General features: G+C 46.5%; 1 protein-coding gene across 1 annotated transcript in view; it reads right to left on the minus strand.

Annotated features, from left to right (window-relative positions):
• Positions 1-878: 878 nt before the first annotated feature.
• The window catches only part of LOC135919157 (sialin-like), a 62,848-nt gene continuing 40,422 nt past the window's right edge, over positions 879-23,304 (minus strand). The window contains exons 8-10 of the mRNA XM_065452877.2: positions 14,663-14,818; positions 14,045-14,130; positions 879-3,823 (exon numbers count right to left, since the gene is read on the minus strand). Of these exons, the coding sequence (XP_065308949.1) occupies positions 3,605-3,823; positions 14,045-14,130; positions 14,663-14,818 (461 nt within the window). The 3' untranslated portion in view covers positions 879-3,604. The remainder of the gene's footprint in view (positions 3,824-14,044; positions 14,131-14,662; positions 14,819-23,304) is intronic.

Below are 23,304 nucleotides of genomic sequence, written 5' to 3' on the forward strand. Positions count from 1 at the left end.
GTTGTTAAGCAATTAACTTGACCTCATCAGGAACTGCCATAAGCAATGACACCACAGTGGAGTGGCAAAGAAATTTCAGGGAAGCATTGCATACGATTGTTCACTTTTTTCATTCTCTCTAGATTAAAAAAATAAAAGACACCTTTGCTCATAGTAAGATAAACTCATTGAGTATTGATTCATATTATTGGCAGAATGTGCTTAACACCTCAATGCTGCTTTTGAGCAATGAAGGGATGCTGTGGGATAAGTGGAGCTACAAATTAATTTTGAATACCTTGCATTTTTCAACGTGTAGTAATATACCAGTACCACATGGGTGCTTTAGCACTCTGCTCTCACTGGGATATGGACAACGTAGCTGGGAATAAGACCTGCGACCTCACGTTCAGTGGCAGTATGGCATAGTAAAAAGCCACTTTGGTGGGTCTATCAGGGGTTCAAAGAAGTGTGTAATACGACTTATTAATAAGTCGTATTAGTCGTGCGAGTTATTAGTAAGTCATTTGTGTAATACGACTTATTAAAGTGAACCATTCTTTGCGGAGTTGGATGGATTTTGATGCTTTGGTTATAGAGTGAGACGAGGACATTTGTGAAGAGGTGGATGTGGTGGTAAGGGTGTGGAAAGGGAGTACAAATGAGGAGGGATGTTGAGGAAATGGTGGTGCATGCCGTCACACATATGTGCTGAGCCATTGGCAGTAAGGATGCTCTCAGTGTTGTAGTGTAGTGTAACGCCACTTGTGGCTGTGTATGCATTCCAGCCCAGCCATGCACCGCTATACAATACGGAAGGGAGGAAATGGTGGCTATTTCAGAAAGAATGCAGATAATGGAGTGAAACTTGGTTTAGCCAAAAAGACAGGAAGCAAAGCTCCTCTTCCTTTGACAATCATTTTCTATGGTATCTGTGCAACTTTTAATTCTCTTTAGCATCTCTTAAACATGTGCTAAACCACAGAAGAAACAGGCTTTCTCAAATCATCACTTATAATAAAATACAGCCATACAGGGGGCAAGTAATCGAATCAGCAACCTTCTGACAAGTGAGAACACTTTAGCCACACAAGCAGGTCATGCAAATCACCACACAAGGTGCTGAATATAATCTCTGGCAATTCACAATGATGTCTACTCACATCACACAAGTGTTTAAACAGCTCCATGCAAAAAAAAGTAAGAAAATGATCACACCGAACAACCATGGCGATGATGGCCGCATAGGTAACAGGAACAGACCATGAGCAATGGTGCTGGGGGCAACCAACATGGAGTAATTTAACAACAGACAACAAGATGAATGTACATTTGTTTAAAAAAACAACCTAGTGAGTATACAGCATTTTAACATCTTAAATTTAAAAATGTACAGCTCATAAAACCACTTTGTCAGACTAAACTTTCACCACAGAGTCACCACTATGGAAACACTTAAGCACAAACTAACCTTGGCCGCTCTTAAACCCATGAAAGACACTTTCTGAACATGCCAAGCCTTGTGCTATGTTCGCGCTACAGTTTGCGCACATAACTAAGCCACATGAAACAAGGATCAATGAACATCAGTGAAGCAGCATTCAACAAACAATGGACATACAATGGAAGTAAAAGCCCCATGCACCACCTGACAGCTGTCATCTAAAAAAGATTGCTGTAGGGCTTTAGCGACAGAAAATAACAAATCCAGGCAGTCTGTCCTTATCCAAGTACAAATTTGACCAGGAACCCGCTTCTCCGCACTCTTTGTTCTGTGTTTGTGCTAACCCATACAAGAAGGTGGTTCCCCAATCAACTTGTGGTGCCATTTTTGTTGCAGGTTCAACCATCTTTGTGCTTCAAGGTTTTTTTTTTGTTTTCTGCACAAAGGATTAGTACAATGAACACAGTACACTGACGTTGTCTGGTCTAATACCCCGAAGTGGGAAAAGGTGCTGCAAACACTTCACATTTCTTGGAACCCAATTGTGTGCCAAGGCAATGTGGTATTTTATAAAAACTCCTGTCTCTCTTGCCAAGTGCCGACTAACTACAGTTCCCTAGAATTGTCAGAAGGCATCCTGTGTGGGAAGCACACGTGCCCATCTTCCCCCACGTCATCGCGTCGAGAGCCGGTATAGACACGGGGAGGCGCACTACGCCCTCTCCCAATTCTCCCTCGCTCTTGCGACGCGTGCGCCCCCTTCCTCCCCGACTCACAGGCAGGTAGCTGATAGGCGAGGAGGACATTCCCCTAGCCAAGGTAAAAAAGGTACAAAACAGCGTGACCGGGGAGACTGATGCCGGGCCCCTAATCTGCTGGGCTGGAGTACCTGCCACAACCCGTTAGTGACCTCGTTTGCCTGACTATCCCGGGCAACGAGGTCAGCCTATTTATTACTATTACAGAGAGGACGTCTCTCTGCCAGTGTTCTTTATTGCCGGTAGCTATAAACGTTATTACAGTTGACGCCGATGGTTGCCTTATTCGCCCCGCGTTGGTAGCGTCAAATGTGGGGGTTCCACTCTGCGTGCAGCTAGGGCTGAAGGCGAGCTCCTGATCTAGCCCTACGCAGTCGCTTTGTGTTACTCCCCAACCTGTAGCGCGGGAATCGTGGCTACGTTGGGTTCGAACGAATAAGGCAACCAGCGGCGTCAACTGTAATAACGTTTATTGCTACCGGCAATAAAGAACACTGGCAGAGGGATGTCCTCTCTGTAATAGTTATAAATAGGCTGGCCTCGTTGCCCGGGATAGTCAGGCAAACGAGGTCACTCACCGGTTGAGGCAGGTACCAGTCCAGTCTGGCAGGTTAGGGGTCTGGCGTCAGAGAGAGAGGGTTTCCCCGGTCGCGCTGTTTTGTAACTTTCTACCTGGGCAAGGGGAATGTCCTCCTCGCCCATAAGTTACGTGCCAGCGAGTCGGGAAAGAAGGGTGTGCGCGTGTCATGAGAGCGAGGGAGAATCGGGAGAGGGCGTAGTGCGCCTATGCTGGCTCACGACGCCAGGGAAGATGGGCGCTAGGCTCCCCACATCTGCTATACCTACTTATGATGCTGTGAATGGGCAGTTTTCTTTTCCTAAATGTTTGTTTCACCTAGTTAAACATGCAAATTGTGATGGATCACTACAAAAAAATAGAGAGAGAGAGAAAGAGAAAGGAATGTGGGTGGGTTGTACATGAAGCACCTCGATTGACCAGATGTGCGATGGTCACAGCGGCGTGCACCATAAAAGGGGAACTAAGTCCATCACTGTTGCCTTGCTAGCCAATCGGATGGTAGGCGTGCCGTCATGCTAAGAGCCTAACAAAGAAGCCTTTCATGCTCTCCCTTGAACAACACTTGACAATCTCCTGCATGCAGAATATTGCAACATGGCACGCCTAACTAGCTGGCTACCTGTAGTTATCTAGTAAAACTGAGCACGATTTGTGCAGTGTTCTTAAAAACCTTGTCACAGGTGGATAATCCATATTGCCACATAGGTGATGATGTGCGATGACTTGTAGGTGCATCACAGGGAGCTTTCGCACGTTGACTGTGTGAGTGCGTTGCAGGACTTCACCGGTTCATGACCACATGAGAGAAGTAATCACATGGGACAATGTGCATCACAGGGTGCATCACATTAGGTGCATCTCGGCAGCCACGGCATGGAAGTCTTCGGGGTCTTCTTCCGAGTCGGACTCCGGGTGCGGGAAGCTCATCAGGGTGTTCTTTTTGGTGGGCGCCACCCCCCACTCTTCCACTTTGGCAGAGCCAAACAGTACGAAGCTCACTGCACCAAAAGTGTAGATGGCCGATGCCAGCAGGAACAACTTTCGCCACTGCGCCAGGCTCTCCTGCATTTGAACATGTCAACGAAGCTCAACTATACTTGAACGGTCAGGTTCACATAAAATCTGGTTAATCATGTGCGAATGCTTCGCACTTGAAAGAAACTGTGGAATGGTGAGTCCCATGCCTGATACCTGAGCTTATGTTCCACAAGACTTTGGACAAGAGAATGCCTTTTAATCTGTTCCTTTGTCAACATGTAATTGCAATTACTTCATCATGGTTATCACGACCTCTGAAATCAAGCAGCGCAAAGTACTGCACCGTTTATATTGTAGGCCACGCAGTTTATAAGAAAGTGCCCTCTTTGCACCTTTTCACTGTTGCCATATCTGTTTGATGTGGAGAATATTGGCAGTGCTTTAAGCTGGATTTTTCATGTACACATTTATTTGTTCCCTGCAGGTTTGCCTTAGGTATTTATGTGGCAGCAGCACTCATTTTGTCACAGAATACAAAGTGTGGTGGGTTCTTATTTTTATAGTAAGCGGTTCTGAATACCCTTGTACCCTTTTTTTTTCATAGGCCATTTTGTTATGGTGTGTGTATATATATATTACTGCTCACTCCTTGAAGAAATGCTTACTTGGTGCCTAGAGCTTGTCTCACGCGTTTTTCTTTGGTGTGTTGTATTTCCATCACACTGCTAAGCTACTGTGATTCCAGACGAACTAGCCCACCTGTCAGTTACTTGGCACGTGTACTGTTAGGCAGAGTAAATGGTACGCCATTGCATGCTATACATTCAAAGCTGGTGGCAGTGCCCTGAGAACGACGACAGGTGTACGATAGTGCTATCCCTGCCTTACACTCTTATCGCACGAACATTGACCAATGGCTATCGAGTCAATGTTCTTCAAAATTTTGAAACTCTATCAATGCAAAAGAGTTGTACCACTGTTAGCACGCAAACTTAATGGTCATTGAAATGTTTTAGCAATCCGACACCAAGTGCAGTGTGCCTTCTTCAAGCTCCTAGCACGCACAACCCTAGCAGTAAACACTGGAAACGTTTTGTATGGCATTGACGGTTCGTGACGCAGGTGCGAGCACATGGAGTAACGCAGGTAGCCTGCAGCATAGCTGATGCGGATGTGAACTCATATGGTCAGTGCAGTGCCAACAACATGGTACTTACAGCATTGTTACAAAATTCCAGCTGTTCACAATGCTATTTGGTTAACAAGCAGTACACCACACTATAAGCTGACACAATGCCAATAGCAACAAGAAGCCGACCTGAGGCCGACACCGACGCTCAGGTGACTGTCTGGCAGACCGTGTCAGTGGTGGACATGTTGTCACACTCGGATGAGACTGATGTGACTGATCACAGCGAGTCGTCATAGTGTGTCAGGATTTCATACTGAGGACGGCGACAAAACCAGTCTGCGGACTGTCGTGCAAGTGGTCGCTGAGTGACAACATTGCATGGACAACGCAGATATCACAACAACTGCGCATTTATCTTTATTTATTATTTCGGAATACTGTCAATCCCTTCTTGGGATTTTTACAGGAGAGAGCAAAACATACAAATACAGGTTCAGTGCTAATATTTTTTTTAAGAGTAAAAAATAAAGGCAAAACATGCAATACACATGACAATAATAAATAAAACTGATGATAGCACTTGAATACCATAACTGCACTGAGAGGAACACTGTAACATAAGATTATGGACAAGGTTATGCTGAGAGGAATGTAAGCACAAAGCTTTCAGCTAGGGTAATAAATTTGCCTGTGGTGCGCTGGGCTGTGACCGATAGATGCAAGCGATTCGAATCTCGGACAACTTGTGGAAAAAAAGAATGTCGGAAAGTGTTACTGTGACAGAAATACTCAAGGGTGAGTGCATGCTTGTGACATGTTAGTCTTGTACTTTTTATATGAACAAAATCTGTGGGAGACATCTTTAATGCATTATTAAGCAGTAAATACAAAACCTTTAGACGGTGTAATTTAGCACGGCTAGACAACATGGAATATGTGTTTATTGACGCTCAAAGGGAGTCGAGACATGCTTACTAAGTTGAAATACCCCATTTATAGCCCCTGCCAGCTGTCTGCATTGAGTTCGAGGTGTAGTCGGTCTCATTCAGCTAAGCTTAATTGGCCTAGCACAGCTGATGAGTTTGCGTGCTACTGGCAGACCTGAACTACAGGATACAGAAAGCAGGACAAAGGAAACTGCTTTTATAGCTCAATTCTGGCCCTACTGACTTGAACCACTGTTAGCACAGTACAATGCACACACACCAAGTGGGAAACGGCGACATGGTGTGCTGCCAACACCAGTGCGCCACCATTCTTGATTGAAGGCTGCCGGTTGTACTCAGCGGCGCTTCCATGAACGAAATGAGACTACGTAAAGTGTAGATGTGTGTGTATTATTATGCTGACAAATCTCCTAGTTAAAGAGAAGCACAGTTTGCCTCTTATGCCAAACAGCCAACAAGTGACGGCCCCTTCGATACTGTAGCCCAAACGGGACATATTCTAGGACAGTCACTTTCGGTGATGTCACTTTCAGTGCACCCTTTTGGTTGGTTGAGCAAAACCGGATGAGCTGATTGGCTGGATGGGCACTCTGTTATGTGAAAGGGATAGTACCTATTACCGAAAGTGATCGTCTGAAAAAGCACCCCCAGCAACCTAGCTAAGTTGCCACGCGAGTACAACAGATATTGGCGTTTTCGCTTGAAAGCTACGCGCTCTGCAAATGAGTGCTTAAACGCGCAGAATGTGCTCTAACAAAATGCTATCGAACACACAAACTATATGCCGGACATAAAGCATGAAAGGCGAGTACCAGCTATTAAAATCAGCAGTAAGCACGCTTCCCATACCATACACGACCAACTAGTCGCTGTTTTCGAAGTGCCCGGGACGCTCGTAAATGCTAGTTTCAGTGAAATACAATGTTTCTGATATGCACAAACCTGTACATCTTGCAGCATTTCGTCATTACTTCATCTCATCAGTGCGCTGTTTCCACTGCATGTATTTGAAGTGAGCAGCGAGTGGTGGCTGCATACACGCCGATGTAAAAAAATGCGCCATTCTATTGTTGTATAAACACTAGGCCACTATGGTCAAAACTGAACTATGAAAGCAGTTTTTATTGTCCTACTGTGTAGGTTCAGTGCAAGTCCAACAGTAGCAAATGCATGATCTCGGCCGCTACGCTAACCTCCACCAAGTGCAATCAAACCCAGCTTGATGCGGGCGGCTGCAAAGTGCTCAAGTTTGTGCATTTCAACTTCTGAAGCACATTTGGATTCATATTGAACACAACTAAATGTGAATACAGTAAAACCTCGCTAAACCGTACCTGTTTAAAAAGTAGTTTCATATTAAAAGTACAGTAGTAAAGTCAAATCCCCGACTCAGCGGCCATTGAACATAATGTGTGTTGTATCCGCATAAACCGTACCAGCTTATTGCATACATATCGGTTAACACGTAGTGTTTCCACTTTTCGTCGCGCAAACATGGCGATGCGTCATCTTCATCGGGCGGCCCGGCAGAACAACAAGCCTCAGAAATCGGCCCAACGGCCTGCAAGTGCCCTGTGCGTTTGCGCGTTAAGCCACATCTACATCAGCATCATTTTGGTGCCGTGCCAAAGAGCATTGTGGTGTCGTGCAAGCGAGAACTCGCGTCATGCCGAAACTCAGATATAAAAGATGCCGGGTGCTTAGCTTAGAAGAAAAATTAGACATTGTTCGTGCTATCGAATGCGATGCGAAAGGTCGGCGCTGGCACGCGATACGGATCTCCTGTTGACTACTGTGTGTGGCATTCGGAATGCGAAGACATTGCTTGGCAGCGCTGCTCTACCGCGAAGAAATGTCGGCAATGAGGTTCGACTTTTCACCATCGTTGCCTCTGTTGTTGCCAAAGTGGCGGCTAGTGACAGTGATGAGGACGACGTGGAAAGCGACAGCACAGGCGATTCAGGTCTGACAGTGGCAGAAGCTGCTCGTTACGTCAGCTTCATAAATGCAATTGTCGCAACGAGAACAGCACCCCGCAATGAAAAGGTGCCCCGCGACTTCTGCAACGCTACTGCGCCTGTGCACGAAGAATATGTAACGCCAACGAGGAATCTGCCCTGCGAGTTTTTGCCGAGAAGAGGGTGCTGGCTGAAAAGCTGGCTCACAGCTTCAGCAAGTTTGAGGCCGTTGTCGTCACTGCTAGGCGGCCGCGGCTCCAAACAAAAATAGCATGTTTATCGTGCGAAGTAAATAAATACTGCATGTTTATTCCCCTTCCATCGCACTTTCTCTGAGTTCCGTTTTTTGACTGGTAAGTGGGCGATCTCATGCTATTTCGGTGAAGCAGTACTACCGTTTCATACATACTTTTTCCGAGCTCCAGCGAACTACGGTTTAACAAGGTTTCACTGTAAGAACATAAGTGTCGTGGAAATCGCATCACGACGTGATGTATTTGTTCAGCAACCCACTGCATAATAACTGGTTTTGTTGGCATAGCTGCACGAGAGCCCATCATCACATTTCAATGACTCACTGTTGTTGGTCATGCACAAGTCATTGTTGGGATCAGTATCCAGCCCAGGAGGCATCCAGTGATACAACATGAAAGTTACAATAATGACTGACAAATACACAAAAACATTGCAGCTCGCTCCATTCAGTGGTGCAGTGTGCCTCTCTGGGTCCCACGGCACCCACTAAAGTGGCACTACCGCACAATGCAAGAGGTGGATTGCAGTGCCACTGTTGTGAGAAAAAATTCTGCACCCACAGACTTGGCAAGCCCTGAAAATTATTCTCAATAGTTAAAAAGCGCATTTTTATTACTGTAGGGTTCCATTTTATGTCACACTGAACCATAATGTATAATTTTTAGTTACGTTAATGACACGCCATTCATGTATCCTGTACAGATTGCTACTGAATTTGTTTGAGCATTCTGGCAACATTGAGGACTGCAGTGTTTGGTCATGTTATGGTATTGAAACTAGTTGTTGCAAAAAGATTATTGTAACCAAGGAAATAGTTTCTCGCTATTTCTTTTTGCTCAGCCAACTTAATGCCAACATAGAAAAAGATGCCGGCAAACCTGTTATTGTAGGCCACTTTATTTCATTTTTCTCAAGAAATGCTTCAAATGTACTCAAATGATGATTACAAGAAAGAAAGCACTATTAATTTGTACATATATAAAATCAATAGTGTAGCAATTAAGATGGTTGACAAATTTAAGTATCTGGGTGTAATCATCAACTCGAAGCTAACCTGGAACGCTCATGTCCAATACGTTGTTTCGGCGTCGCTAAGGAAGCTATGGCTAATTAAACACCGGCTCAAACATTGCACTAGTAGGACTAAACTCGCTGCCCACACGACACTCATTAGACCATCGCTTGAATATGCCGACACTGTGTGGGATCCCCACACAAAGACAGGTGTCAACAATATTGAAAGCGTGCAAAAGAAAGCCCTTAGATTTATTTATAATATCTACAGTAGAAGAGTCTCGATCACTGATCTTAGAACACGGTCTGGCCTCCCATCGCTAGAATTTCGGCACAGACTGCATCGCTTACAAACTTTGTCTAATATTGTTAATAAACAAACAAAAATGGATCCCGACATCTACATCAACTTCAACAAAACAAGAGAAACCAGACGCAAGTACAGCAAAACGATTGTGATGCCACAGACTAAAACTACTGCTTATCGCTTCTCGTTTTTCCCTCGAGCTATAGCAGAGTGAAATGCTCTACCACAAGTAGTCGCTTGTATGTCCACAATCAAATCCTGTGTGTCTGCCGTGCAATCTTTGCAATGAAGCGTGTTAGATTTAGAATCACCAGTTTCCCATTTTTGTAATTTTGTACAAGCTGCCTTCACTCAAGCAATGGTCTGTATTTTTAAGCATTTTTTTTCATGGTTCCTTGTAACTCATGTTTTTGTGATGTTGACTTGCAGTGCCAACTTTGTACTCACTCGCTCCTGCCTGGACTGCCAAGAGGCAGTTGGCAGTACCTAATAAATAAATAAATAAATAAATAAATAAATAAATAAATAAATAAATAAATAAATAAACAAACAAACAAACAAACAAATAAATAAATAAATAAATAAACAAACAAACAAACAAATAAATAAAGAGGCTCATGGTTATATTTCACTTCGTTTTGCACTGCCGATATTAAGTGAAGGACAGGATGTGGACGGACGTAGCGCAAACTACCAACTTCGCTTCACTTCATTTAATATTGTCAGTGTAAACTATACGCAATATAACCGTGAACGTCCACCAACTAGCCCCCTTCATTGCTTTACTAAATAAAGAAGCTGTAGATTCACCCGGAAGCTGAAGCATTGATGGCAATAGCAAAGTATTCGACAATTACACAAATCAAGGTTCATAGATTGTTGGCAGTATAAACTGCAGTAAACATTTGCTTACAACTAAACAAGCATGGTGCCATGCGCTTACAGACATAAGCAGATCTCACTCAGTGACCGACAGCACTCGCTGTAACAACTGTGGCACGATGAGGAGTGCTGGCATTGGGGATCGAATGCTTCATGCCACCGCTCACTTCACCACATCACCTAAACGGACTACACGACATCCAGCACTAGGCGCGCGGGAAGACAGCGCACGTGAAGGCACCAGCCATCTTGGCTTGCCCTTAACTTTCACACCTGCCGCAGATTACCCCAACATACAGCGCAAGGGCCATGCATGCGCTCAACCCTGCAGACAGCCATGCGCAGCGACAGAGATACGTGCTCCTCTCCTGTAGCGTGTGCTTGATCACATGACCTCCGACACTGGGCATGTGGGAAGATGGTGTGCATCAAGCCAGCATTCCGTCTTGGCTCACCCTTGCACGCTTGGCCTTGCACCAGCCGCATACGGCGTGTGCACTGCTCATTCTTATCCCTTTTGGATTTTGTACGGAACATCATGGCGACGGTGAAAATTCACCTGGAGTGTCTATATTGTTACGTGAAGCTGAAGCCGAATACCATTTACAATTTACAGGGAAGCTCACGGAGGCCAAAAAGGCGACGCTATATCAAACAAGCACACACGACGTCTTTGTCTTCCTCAGTGTAGCCACACTGTGGCGGCTGTTCCGTAGCATCACCCCCGGCTGTAGAAGCGCCGTCCCGGTGCTTAATCTACACATCCGCAGTGAAAGGTGTGTGGTATGGTTTTAGTCTTGCCACGTGGATGATGTCACTTGCAGTTGATGATGACGCTGAGAGATCGGCGGGGATGATTTCATACGTGACATTGGTCACTTGTCGTACCACACGGTAACGGCCAGTGTAGCGCGACAGCAGCTTTTCAGAAAGGCCCACAATTCAAACGGGTGACCAGAGAAGCACCAGAGAACCGGAAGAAGAGTGCACGTCACGATGGTGGCAATCACAGAGGCATCTCTGATGCTCCTGTGAGGCCTCGAGACGCGTGCAGGCATATTCAGTGGTGGAACGTGTGGCCGAGGGCAGCAAACATCCAAGGGCAACACGGGTTTTCGGCCATATAGGAGATAGAATGGTGAATAGCCGGCGGTGTCGTGATGCAATGAATTATACACGAACGTCACATATGGTAAGTGAAGATCTTAGTCGTGGTGGTCGGTCGCAACGTACTTCGAAAGCATGTCGGTGATGGTCCGGTTGAGGTGCTTCGTGAGGCCGTTGGTCTGTGGGTGGTAGGACGTGCTGAATTTGTGCTTTGTCGAGCAGGAGCGGAGGATGCCCTCGACGACGGCTGACAGAAAGCTGCGGCCATGGTCAGTGAGTAATTGGCGCGGAGCAACGTGCACTAAAATGATGTCAGAGCAGGAAGTCAGCAACGTCAGTAGCGCAACTTGTCGGGAGGGCTCTGGTGATTGCGTACCACATAGCATAATCGGTAGCGACGGCGACCCATTTATTTCCGGAGCCCGAGAGAGGAAATGGTCCAAGAAGGTCTAGACCAATACGGAAAAAGGGTTCGGGTGGGATGTCGATTGGCTGGAGACATCCAGCTGGAGGTGTGGAAAGCTTCTTTCGGCGCTGACAGGGCTCGCAAGTAGCAACGTAGCGCCGCACGAAGCGGGCGATTTGAAGCAACTGGGACACAGAGAAAATGCAAGCCATGGCGTCCGCATCAGCCGGTTCGTCGACGGGGTAGCGGGACAAACAATCGGCATCCTGGTGCAAGTGTCCTGTCTTATATACCATGGAGAAGGTATATTCTTGCAGACGTAACGCCCAGTGAGCGAGTTGTCCCATGGGGTCCTTGAGCGAGGATAGCCAGCAGAGAGCGTGGTGATCAGTGATGACACAGAAAGGGCGGGGCGTCCGTACAAGTATGCACGAAATTTCGTGACAGCCCAACAAGAGCGAGGCACTCGCGCTCTGTGATTGAATAATTGCACTCGGCGGGTGATATAAGTCGGCTGGCATAGGCTATAACGCGATCATGTCCACGCTGGCGCTGTGATAACACTGCTCCTATGCCGTGACCACTGGCATCAGTTCGAACTTCCGTTGAGGCAGACGGGTCAAAGTGGGCCAAAATTGGAGGCGTGGTAAGGAGAGTAGTCAGCTGCGAAAAAGATGCGGCATGGTCAGGACCCCAAGAAAAAGGGACGTCTTTCTTCAAGAGGTCGGTAAGGGGACATGTGATGGTCGCAAAATCTTTCAGAAATAAGAGCACAGCCCTACGAAACTACGAACGTCCTTGGTAGACTTCGGAACAGGAAAATTTGTAACGGCGTGAATTTTGTCCGGATTAGGTCGCACGCCTCTGGCATCCACGAGGTGTCCAAAGACGGTGATTTGGAGGTGAGCGAAATGACATTTTGACGAGTTCAACTGGAGACCGGTGCGGTGGAACACGTCAAGAATCGCTGAAAGACAATCTAGATGCGTGTCGAATGTGGGCGAATAAACGATGACGTCGTCCAGATAGCACAAACAGGTGGACCACTTGAATCCCTGAAGCAAAGAGTCCATCATTCATTCGAAGGTGGCAGGCGCGTTACAGAGACCGAAAGGCATCACCTTGAACTGATAAAGGCCGCTAGGGGTAACAAATGCAGTCTCCTCTCGGTCCATGTCATCGACGAATATCTGCCAGTAGCCAGACCGTAAGTCGATAGAAGAAAAATAGGTGGCACCGTACAGGCAGTCTAGAGCGTCATCAATATGTGGCAAAGGGTACACGTCCTTTTTTGCGATTTTGTTCAGGTGGCGATAATCTACACAAAAGCGCCACGTTCCATTCTTCTTTCTAACAAGTACGACGGGAGATGCCCAGGGACTACAGGAAGGCTCGATAATGTTTTTTGCAAGCATCTTTTTGACTTCCTGTTGGATAACAGCTCATTCCGATGCAGAAACACGATATGGACGTCGGTCGACGTCTGTACACGTGTGGCAAGGGCTTTCTTGGCATTGACTTGTCGACCAAACGATTGCCAAAAAGGTCGCGTAGCTTGTCTTTGAAGAGACCCCAGCTCGAGATCTCCTCTTCGCGAGTCTGGAACCAGGCCAATGGAGCTCCGTTGAGGTAGAAAAGTATGTTGGCAAGCATAATAGTCGGATCCCACCTGTGACTGGTGCTGACACGTTCGTACAAGCGGAGCCAGTCGTCAACATTAGGACTGCCGACTCCGTTGAAGACACCAGGATCCCGAGGTGGGGAAACGGCAACGTAGGTCGGGGCTGCAGGCAGAGACGCTTGCGTAGATGAAGTGCCGCCAGTAGGAGCCGAAGTTGCATTGTCGCCGTTGCGACCGCTCCGAAGCTCCATGACGGGTATGGGGAACGTCCACCTCCACCAAATTAATGTTACGTGAAGCTGAAGCCGAATACTATTTACAATTTATTTACAGGGAAGCTCACGGACGCCAAAATGGCGACGCTATATCAAACGGGCACACACGTTGTCTTCGTCTTCCTCAGCGTAGCCACACTGTGGCGGCTGTTCCGTAGCAATATAATTTCTATCACAATAGAAACAAATAAAAAAAGGTGCCTCCTAAAGTAGAATGATAATTGATAAGACAATTTATTTTTGACTTCACTGAAGTTGACTGGTGATGCAGTGATTTTCTGCTATTCATATTTGGCAACCAAGCTGTCGCTGAGACCACCAGGAATGCAGATAACACGTTTCACGCACACAAGTTAGCAAGTGAAGCAGTGCTTGTCTGTCAAAACGGGCAAGTGACTCACGTCGTGCTCGATGATGTAGCCGGTCACCAGGGGCGCCAGCATGCCCGAGAGGTTGCCCATGCAGTTCACAATGCCCATCACCGTACCTGCATAAAAGGGACGCTGCTCACCACGATGCAAGCAGTAAAATCACAACAGAGGAGCTTTCATATCCTTTCTCTATAAGGACACTGTGTACTTGCACTAGTGCTTATAACACAGTACTCGTGCAGTGCTGGTACCAGTACTGTTTGTACCTGGGTGATGATGGGTGACAAATAAGAATGGTCTAGATTAAATTTTACAACCTATATTCAATTAGAACCTATGGTTTTGAGATAGGCTACTTCCAGGATAAGCTTTTCCCCCTTTTTTCTTTATCCAGCGCAGAGTAGCTGGCTGAAAAATTGATGGGCTCCTCATGTTATCACCAGAGATAGTATGATAGAAGGTTCTATTAATCAATGATCGCCTGCCAAAATGTTTACGACCTGGAATATATTATCACGCTCTCAAAGCGCAGAACACCACCATTTTTGCATTTGACCCTAATCGAAATGCAGATGCCATGGCAGGGAGTCAAACCTGCAACCTTGCCATAGCCATCGAGTCGCTGCAGTGAGTCAAATTCATGCCAACCTGCAAAGTCTGGTGCAATGTCCAGGGTCAGTGGGCTCTGTCCTCCGACGGTGAATCCGTACAGGGCCATGCCAGAAACCAGGCACACCAGTGCCGCCCTGGCATCGCACCCGACCAAGGGAACCAGTGAAAGGCACAGCGCCGGCCCCAGCAAGCCTGCGCAGGTGTGTAATTTTTCAATCAGCCATCACTGCCTCCCTCTGGGTGACCTGAAATTGCGATAACAGAAACATTTTCCATGAGGAGATGATGTATTTACTGATGGAAGCAAATTCCACCTTTGTGTGGCAGGGAGCGCATGCAGTTTCACATTGCTCCATAGTAGATATCACTGAACGCAGTATGCAGACAATTAATTCAATCATCAGGTAATTTAATAATCTTATGTACTATTACCACACAGTCCTTTACTACAGTTCAATTAACTCTTGCAGTCAGTTAATAATTTCAAGGCTTTACATCTCTGTGCGCTGCTATGCAAGAAGCAGATAATCCATGCCAATCGCAAGAATTGCAAGCTGGGCTCGCTTGCCTTCATTAAATATTAATTTATGCCTGGCCACTTGAATGGGAACATTTAAACCTACCGTTAACACCTACAGGGATGTTGAGCAAGCTAGTGATGACAACAAATCAAAGTTTTATTTCAGCATACAGAAGATATGGCCCTCACTGCTATTACTCTGGCCCTGGTTCAACAGTGGTCAAACAAGGAATGTTGCTGGAGGCTCTGGCCTTGTTTGACCACTGTTCATATCTTCAAGCCTCTATATTTTCCTCCGAACTTCTGTAATCTCTGGCCTTGCTTTAAGCACTCAAGGATGACAAAGAGAATGACACAGACATAATAAGAATCAAACATCTCGCACTTACTCTGCTCCCTAGTCATCCTGTCTCAGCACAAGGCAGTGTATTAAATAAACAAATTCTACTGAGCATTCTAAATAAAAAAGAAATCTCACTGTTGCTCCTCGATTTGATTGGCTCGTGCCAAAACCCCTCATGTGACCGCCCTTCCTCTTTGCCAACCTTAGTGAATTAGGCACTGCTGATGCGACATGAGAGTTACCAGTGTCCAAAACAGGTGCACTTTGCTGTTCTATTTTCATTTTCTCACTTACGAAAGCTACGTTCTCACTACAAATGACGAATTTGTTAATAGAGAAGCCTACAATCTTTCGATCTAGCTTGACTTGATATCTACCGTTAGCGTCCCTTTAATGTTGCTGTATAGTATGCATAAACCCCTGCATCTTAAACGTGGCCAACCATACATAAATTTAACAGTCTTCACTTTCTCGATTCTCCAAGGGCAATGTTAACCTCAAGACATCTGGTCACACCACTAGTACACGCAGCACACTGCTTACACTCTGCTTGCATCATGCATCGGTGTTATATATATAGAAGGTGAATAAAGTACAGTCGACCAAAAAAGTTTACGGACCAAGAGACCTGACAAGAAGCGGAATATCTCCGCAGCCTCCAAATGCAGCCTGGTATTCCCATTTCCAGCCTTTACTGCTATATGCGAACAACATTGTGATGTACGGTTTTACTGGCTACTTTTAAAGGCAGCTCGTATATTTAGCATTTTCTGAGACCTCGTGGTCCATAAACTTTTTTGGTCGACTGTACATGCTTGAGGCGGTCAACACCGTTTTTCATGCAAGCTTTAGAATCTCGTTCTCTTTCCATCTGTATTCCAATTTCTCATTTTATGGAACATGTTTTCAGCAAATAATGCGTCACTCCATAAGCCTAGGATGGCTAGAACTATGTTGACAAACGTAGCAGTTAGGGCAAGTTGGCAATACACTATTCAATGTCAGTAGTGTGCAAAAAGAAGACAGCAGAACAGCTCTGCAGAAGCCTGACAGATGAAGGAAGATTCACAAAATTAGAAAATTGTTGTCCACCTCACTTTAGCATGAAGCTAGAATGGCTATATACACATATGGGTTCCTCAGAAGGAAACATTCGCAGTAGAAGAAGACACTCTGGCCCATGGATCAAACCTGGAACTGGCACCTATTTGGGGTGGTCAAACTACTATCTCAGCTAACCAGGAGGCTAGCAAATTGCACAGCTAGGCCAAATTAATTGACAAGTGAAAGCATAGGGATGGTGAATATAGCAAATTAGTTCTGTGGAAATGAAAATTTAATATTGCCATAACGTTACAGGACTGCAAAGTTTGTAGCGAATTTCGCTTCATTTTACCCCAATCTTGCTATTCACCGTTCACAGCCAGCTGCGATCTCATTGATAATGCTGGTGGAGTGTTGCTCTGACCCCCTCACGAAATGCAGTAAGTGTGAGAAGGTACATGTGACTTCCACAACAAGCATGCTCCCGTGTGTGCGTAGCATTGTCAGGTTTCTTATTTGTCATGCTCTGCATTTTTATGTTTGTGTATCCGTGCACTATGTTAGATGTGCCGAATGTTCAGTATTTTTTTTTTGCATTTTCTCAAGTAACGAGTTCATGGCTGCAATTTGATAGCGATGCTTATTCCAATGATATTTCTTATAGTGCTTCGTCGGTGGTGTTAATGAGACTTTATGTGCGTTATCAGTGGGATAAGCCAGCCAAAACCTGTGGATGAAAGTGTGGCATATAATCGAGTGGAAGGCGTGACTACCGAATCGTGGTTCTGGGGCGGTACTCCCAGTCAATTACTTTCTTGGGATACGGGCACTATGGCAATATTTTGCACACCAATTATTCAGGCACGAATATTAAATTCAGACATGCTTGATTATTCAGACAGCCCCGTGGCACTGACACTAGCACCATAGACTTAATGTATAAGGACAACGGAAATTTTGAACACTTCACAGCACATCGTGAGATAATTGAGACCCCAACTGCGTGAATGTGTGCTAATAGGGCCACGAAGTCAAGAAGAAATAGTGATATTTTCATTTTGAGATGCCACCGGCATGGTCGTCAGTGCTCCCTGAAACAGAAACTAGTGAAGCGAAGTCAGTTTAGTAGTCGCCAATGAGAATTCGGTGCATGCATTAACTGCACTTTTGTCTACCTGTAGCGACAGCATAACAACGACTGAAACAGGGGCTGCAATCTTGTAGCGATGCCTTCCCCGCGATGCTATGCCCCTCTTATCATCCATGGTTCATGGCCGGCTGCTCTCGTTGGTAATGTGTGCGGAGTGTTGCCCCGATCACTGACGAAGCACGAAAGCCGTCAAAAGGAAGAGCATAAAAGGCATTGCTAGAAAATCATGGCCATGGAATGTCTAGGCCAAGGGCAAGCTTAGTGTGCACAGCAACATGCGCTGACAAACTTGGGCCGCATTCATGAGTGATCGATTTAGAAAAATATTTAGACTTTTGGGATATTTCATGTGAGCAGCACCAGACGTGTCATGGGTGGCTGTGTTTCAGCACAGTGATAAGACAGCATGCCTGGCACTGTACCAAGAACGACGGCGCTTGTAGACGTAGACATGTGTTGCGTTAGTCACACGAAAACTGGTGTGCTCGGCGCTATGCCGAGAATACCGTCGCTCGCAGACGCCGGTGCGTTTACACTAGTCACGCAAAATATAGCAACATGACGCTGTGCCAAGAATGCCGTTGTTCTTAGACGCCCATGTGCGCTGCACAACCAAGCGAATTAGAACATATCTTCGAAAGCGACAATCGGAGAATAGAAACGGCGCGCCTTCTTTGGCTACTTGTGGAATGAAATCGGCTATTTTTTGGTGAATCTGCTATTTTGGACTCCCGATTATTCGGATGTCTTGGCGGCCCCCCTCAAGTTCAAATTAGCAGTCGGGGACTGTATATTGAGCTTTTGTGATTAATTTAGCAGCTACTGGTACCTAGTTTGAAAGGCTCTATGTGGTCTATGTGTGGCCAGGGGCTTATATTTTTGTGAATTCACTTATCTCAAAACTCTGCTTATCTAGAAGTTTTCCCAAGTCTTTACAACTTCGAGTTAACATGGTTTTACTGTATTTGTTCACCCGGGCAGACAATGAAGCTGCGAAAAGCTTGGCATGACTTGCAAAATGTTTTCTCCTGTGTTTATAATAACTTTGGTACCTAATGGACAAAAATGCACTTGCACTGCTTGTAACCACAAGTGTTCCACCAAAGTTATTTATAGCTTACCTTTACTTTTGAATTTATAAAGGACAGTAGCTGCTTTTCCTCAGAAACCTGTATGAGTTTCCTTTTTAGCTTTCTGCTACTCTTGGATTAACATTTCCCTTCCAAAAAAAAAAAAGAGAGAGGAATAGAAGGAGCGACATCGGCATACATAGTGCTAGCCTCCCCACTGGACTTTTTAAAAATATTTGTGAACCAAATGACATTACATAGTCGAGCATCATTATAAAAAAGTCGCATCTGACATGCAAATACAGTCTACGCTCATTACAACGGACCCGCGTATAACAGACTTTCGGATATAACAGGCTGACAACTGACTTGCGATGGTCAGCTGACGATTGCGGCTCAATATAGTGCGTGTGAGGGAGGAAGGCGAGGTGGCAACACGCCGTATTCTTTCGTGCGTGAGGCAGAGGCAGAGGGGGAGGGAGGGGGAGGCAAGAGAGCGGGTTCTACTCCGGTGGCCGCTGCTTCCGGCGCGGGTGCCATATCTTGAAAGCGATCTGCAATGTGAACAATGTGGGCCCAGTGCCAGCAGCTTTGTATGCGCTGTGCTTTTGATGTTTAGTTTGCATTGAAGCGAGAGACAGCACGAAGGTCAATTCACTAGGTGCTGCTGCCGTGCTTATTTTGCTTAATTTGCTATCACAATCGATGCTTCACCTTTTGGGCGAAACTGCAACTTTTTTGTTTCTTTCTTACTTTGCACATTTGTCACTCACTCTTTGCAATAATGTTGTTAGACATCGCGACAAAAGTTTAGGAAGTGAGGCATTGCGGGTATTACAGACTTAGGATAAATAGAACGTGTTTGTCGCATTATCAGGGTCCGTTGTAATGAGAGTTGACTGTACACTTCTTATATAATCCATAAATTTTCCGACCCCCCTAACCCTCTACCCTTAAGGCGAATGAGCCATCTACAGTGAATAAAGCTTGATCACCGTCATATCTCGTATTTGTTACAAGCACACGCTGATAATGGGGGGGAAAATAGCGAATTTTAGGTTTACTTTGTTATATCCAAAGTTTGTCACATCTGTGTTGATTATATCGAATTTATGGAGTTATCAGCACATGCTCAAAACAAACATCATGCTGTCAGACATGAAAGTTATTTTCCTGTATGTGGGATTGGAGGCATAGGTGCAAAAAGGCGCCAAGGGTAGCTGTCCACTCTACTTCCATAATCTTTCTGATTAGCTGGCTATGGCTTTTCACAAGAAGCAACACACTGCTTTTACATCGCAGCAACTTTTTCAGCGACTTTGCCAATTTTGCCTGCGTCAGAAACTTGCCACTTATGATCATGCTTGAAGCCAAGTACTCTCTCGGTGTATTTTCACCAGTGGAGGAATTCCAACGGTATGGTTGCAGACTGCTGAGCAAAGCTTTTTCATGAACAGAATTTCTTAAACCTTGACGCAACACAAGTAAAATCATAGAATGAGCCCATATTTCTAGATGTTACGGAAAATTTGGGTGAGTTGGCAGGTATGCATATTTCCACATGCGTTTACTTCGGCTTGCAGCGACACGCGTGGTGTCGCTTGTCGCGTTTAGATCATGGACGCGAAATGTATAAATATGGGACCACTGCTTGCGCTGGCTTAGTCCGACGAACGCCGTAGGCGCGCTTGCTGCTTTTGCCGTCACCGAATTGTTCGCTTGCTTTAGGGCACAAGTTCGCCCAATAAACTCCAAGTTTACCACCAACGCAGTGTCCCTTTCTGTCTGCCTGCGTGCCAGGCAGCTTGCTGCCACCTATGTGACATTTTCGTGGAGGTGCTTATGCTTCGAACCCCCCCATAGAGCCCCGACACCAGTCCATGTGCCTCTGGAGCTGGCCACATGGAAGACAGCTCAAGAGAAGACAAGAAGGAAGAAATCCGGGGCAGCCGCCGACTACAAGGACTGCCGGCTGAATTGGGACCACTACCTGCCACTGGTCTACGTGTGAACCACCGCTCGACGTCACCAGTGCAAGCCACCACCACACCTGCGCCGTTCGTTGTCCAACAGCCACGAGTACCTCTGCTTTCTAGCGGCTCCACTTGCGAGGATGTACAAGATTGGCTGGAGCGTTACGAACGAATTGCAACATTCAACAACTGGTCTGACGAAGACAAACTTCGGAACGTCGTCTTCTCTCTCGAAGATTCTGCTAGAACCTGGTACGAGCACAAGGAGATGTCCTTGACAATGTGGGAGGCTTTCAAGAGGCACTTAACTGCAATTTTCGCAAGTATTCTGCGCAAAGAACGAGCTGAGGCCTTCTTCAAACTCGCCAGTGTTAGGAATGGCCGTACGGGGATGGCAACGTGCCAGCTTTCAGCCCGCTGCGCGTGTTCCAACCCCCCCCCCAGACGAGGCGCCTTCTGAGAACTACGGATGACAGGCGGCCACGTGGCGCGCGGGCAGCTCTGGAATGTGGTGCGCCGCCGCGCCACCCGGGACGGCGCAAAGTTCTACGAGGCCCTCGGTCGACGACACCGCGGGCTATACCGAGAGTTCTACAAAGCCCTCGAACGCGTTAGCCTTTGTGTGTGTAGGCTCGAACGTGTTAGCCTTTGTGTGTGTGGGCTGTACTGCGGGGCGGCGGCAAGTTTACCATGATTGGACGCACATTCCCGACCATTCGTGCTCCGTCCACGCCGAACGATGACGTCGAACTATGACGTCAAGCGGAGGCTTATAAGCAGCGTTTGCCGACTGCTAGAGTGTGCGCGTGCTCGTGCTCGTGTCGTGCTCGTCGTAAGGAGCTGAGTGCTCGATGTTATGCTGAAAATGTAGTAGTGAGCTGTGTGCTCGAATGCTGTTTTGCTGAATGTTAATCTTGCGGGCTCCATATGGGAGTCGCGCTAGACTGCCAATGTATCTTGTCTTAAAATATGTTAATCCTGTAAATAAACCCTGTTAACCGAGTTCCTCATCTACAACCTCCGACTCCTTCAAATGGTGGCAGCGGCGAGGTAGTCCGACGAGTCCTACACCTGCTTGACAGCCGTAGGATCGTCCGACAACCCCGACAACTGAATGGCAGCGGAGGGATCCGACTACGGCTCCTAGATCGGCCTACGACTCGGGAGACAACAACGGCAGCTGACGGACGTTGGCACATGGTGACCGACCGGCATCCTGATCAAGGTGGAGGCGACTTGGGCGACCACCTCTTGCAACTGACTGGATACGGCGGGGAAGGACTGGTGATATGGTGCTGCTTCAGTGGGTAAGCGTTTGGTTTTGGCTGTAAGATTTACCAGGCTTCAATTTCACTGTGTTTTTGGATTTGATTTGCTGGGGATCTTTTACTTGTATTTTGATTTGCGTGGGTATCACAGCAAGTATTGTGTGACAGCAGAGCCAAAGCTTAAAGTAGCGACCATGGTCCTAATGTGTTTGACGAGAGCTGACCTGTTGTGGTTGTGTGAGGAGATCGAGGTAAACGTAGAGGAGGACTTGACGGAAGCAGAAATTCGTAAGGCAATTCTAGAAAGCAACAATGATTCAAAATTCATAGAACAAATGGGCAAACGAATTCTAAGCAAAAAGCGGGAACAGGAAGCAATTAGACAGGAACAGGAAGAATTTAAGCAAGAACAGGAAGAAGCTAGGCAGGAACTGAAAAGCATTTCACAGGAAAAAGGCCTAACAGAAGTAAGAAGGCAGTACATTGAGGCATTGACCATAAAGATTGAAGGTTTCGAGCAGTTAATCGAACAAAGTCAACAGCGGCTTGAAAAATCTGTAGGCTGGACGCAGCGAAAGTGGCAGGATTTCGACTGCAGATTTCAGTCGAAAGCCGAGAGTAGTAGTACCTGTGAGAATAGCAGCACATTCATAAGTGAACTCGAAGTGCTAGCAGCTAGCGATGCCTTAGTGGCAGCAGAGGCCGTTAACGGCCAGAGTGAGAGCGACGAGGTGCTGTGCCAACAGAGGACTGTAGAGACAGCTAGGCCAGCTGCGAACAAATTGGCACAGTTACCGCGTGTGTGCGTCGCATCTCATGGTATCAAGGTCGTTAGCGAGGTACAGGGTACTGTTGACTTGACAGACGCGAGCACCCATGTCGAGTCAGATCTGCGTGCAGAAGAGAAGTGCCAGCTGGACCATGCAGTTGAGAGTAGTTCTCGGGATGGCGAGCTCCGTAGCTCACGAGAGAACAACTGCATTGTCCAGGGATCGGTGCGGCTCTCCGCCAGTCTAGGTAGCCTAGAGAGGGATGATTCAGTTATTAATCATTCGGACTGTGCGCGTGAGACAGCGATCGATACCGACGGGCTGTGTGCCGATGCACAGCGTGCGCTGGGCAATGTAGTAGAGGGCAGTTCGCAAGAGTGCGAGTTGTCTAACTCGAGTAAAGCCTGCTGCATTGTGCCAGAGTCGGTTGAGCTGTCCGCCAGTCGAGGCAGAGATAATGTTGATTTAAATGAAAATCAATCAGACTGTGTGGGTAAGAGACCGATCTGGGCCGACGAGATGTGTAACGGCCAGCACGAG

This window comes from Dermacentor albipictus, chromosome 3 (assembly GCF_038994185.2).
Source record: "Dermacentor albipictus isolate Rhodes 1998 colony chromosome 3, USDA_Dalb.pri_finalv2, whole genome shotgun sequence".
Taxonomy (NCBI): domain Eukaryota; kingdom Metazoa; phylum Arthropoda; class Arachnida; order Ixodida; family Ixodidae; genus Dermacentor; species Dermacentor albipictus.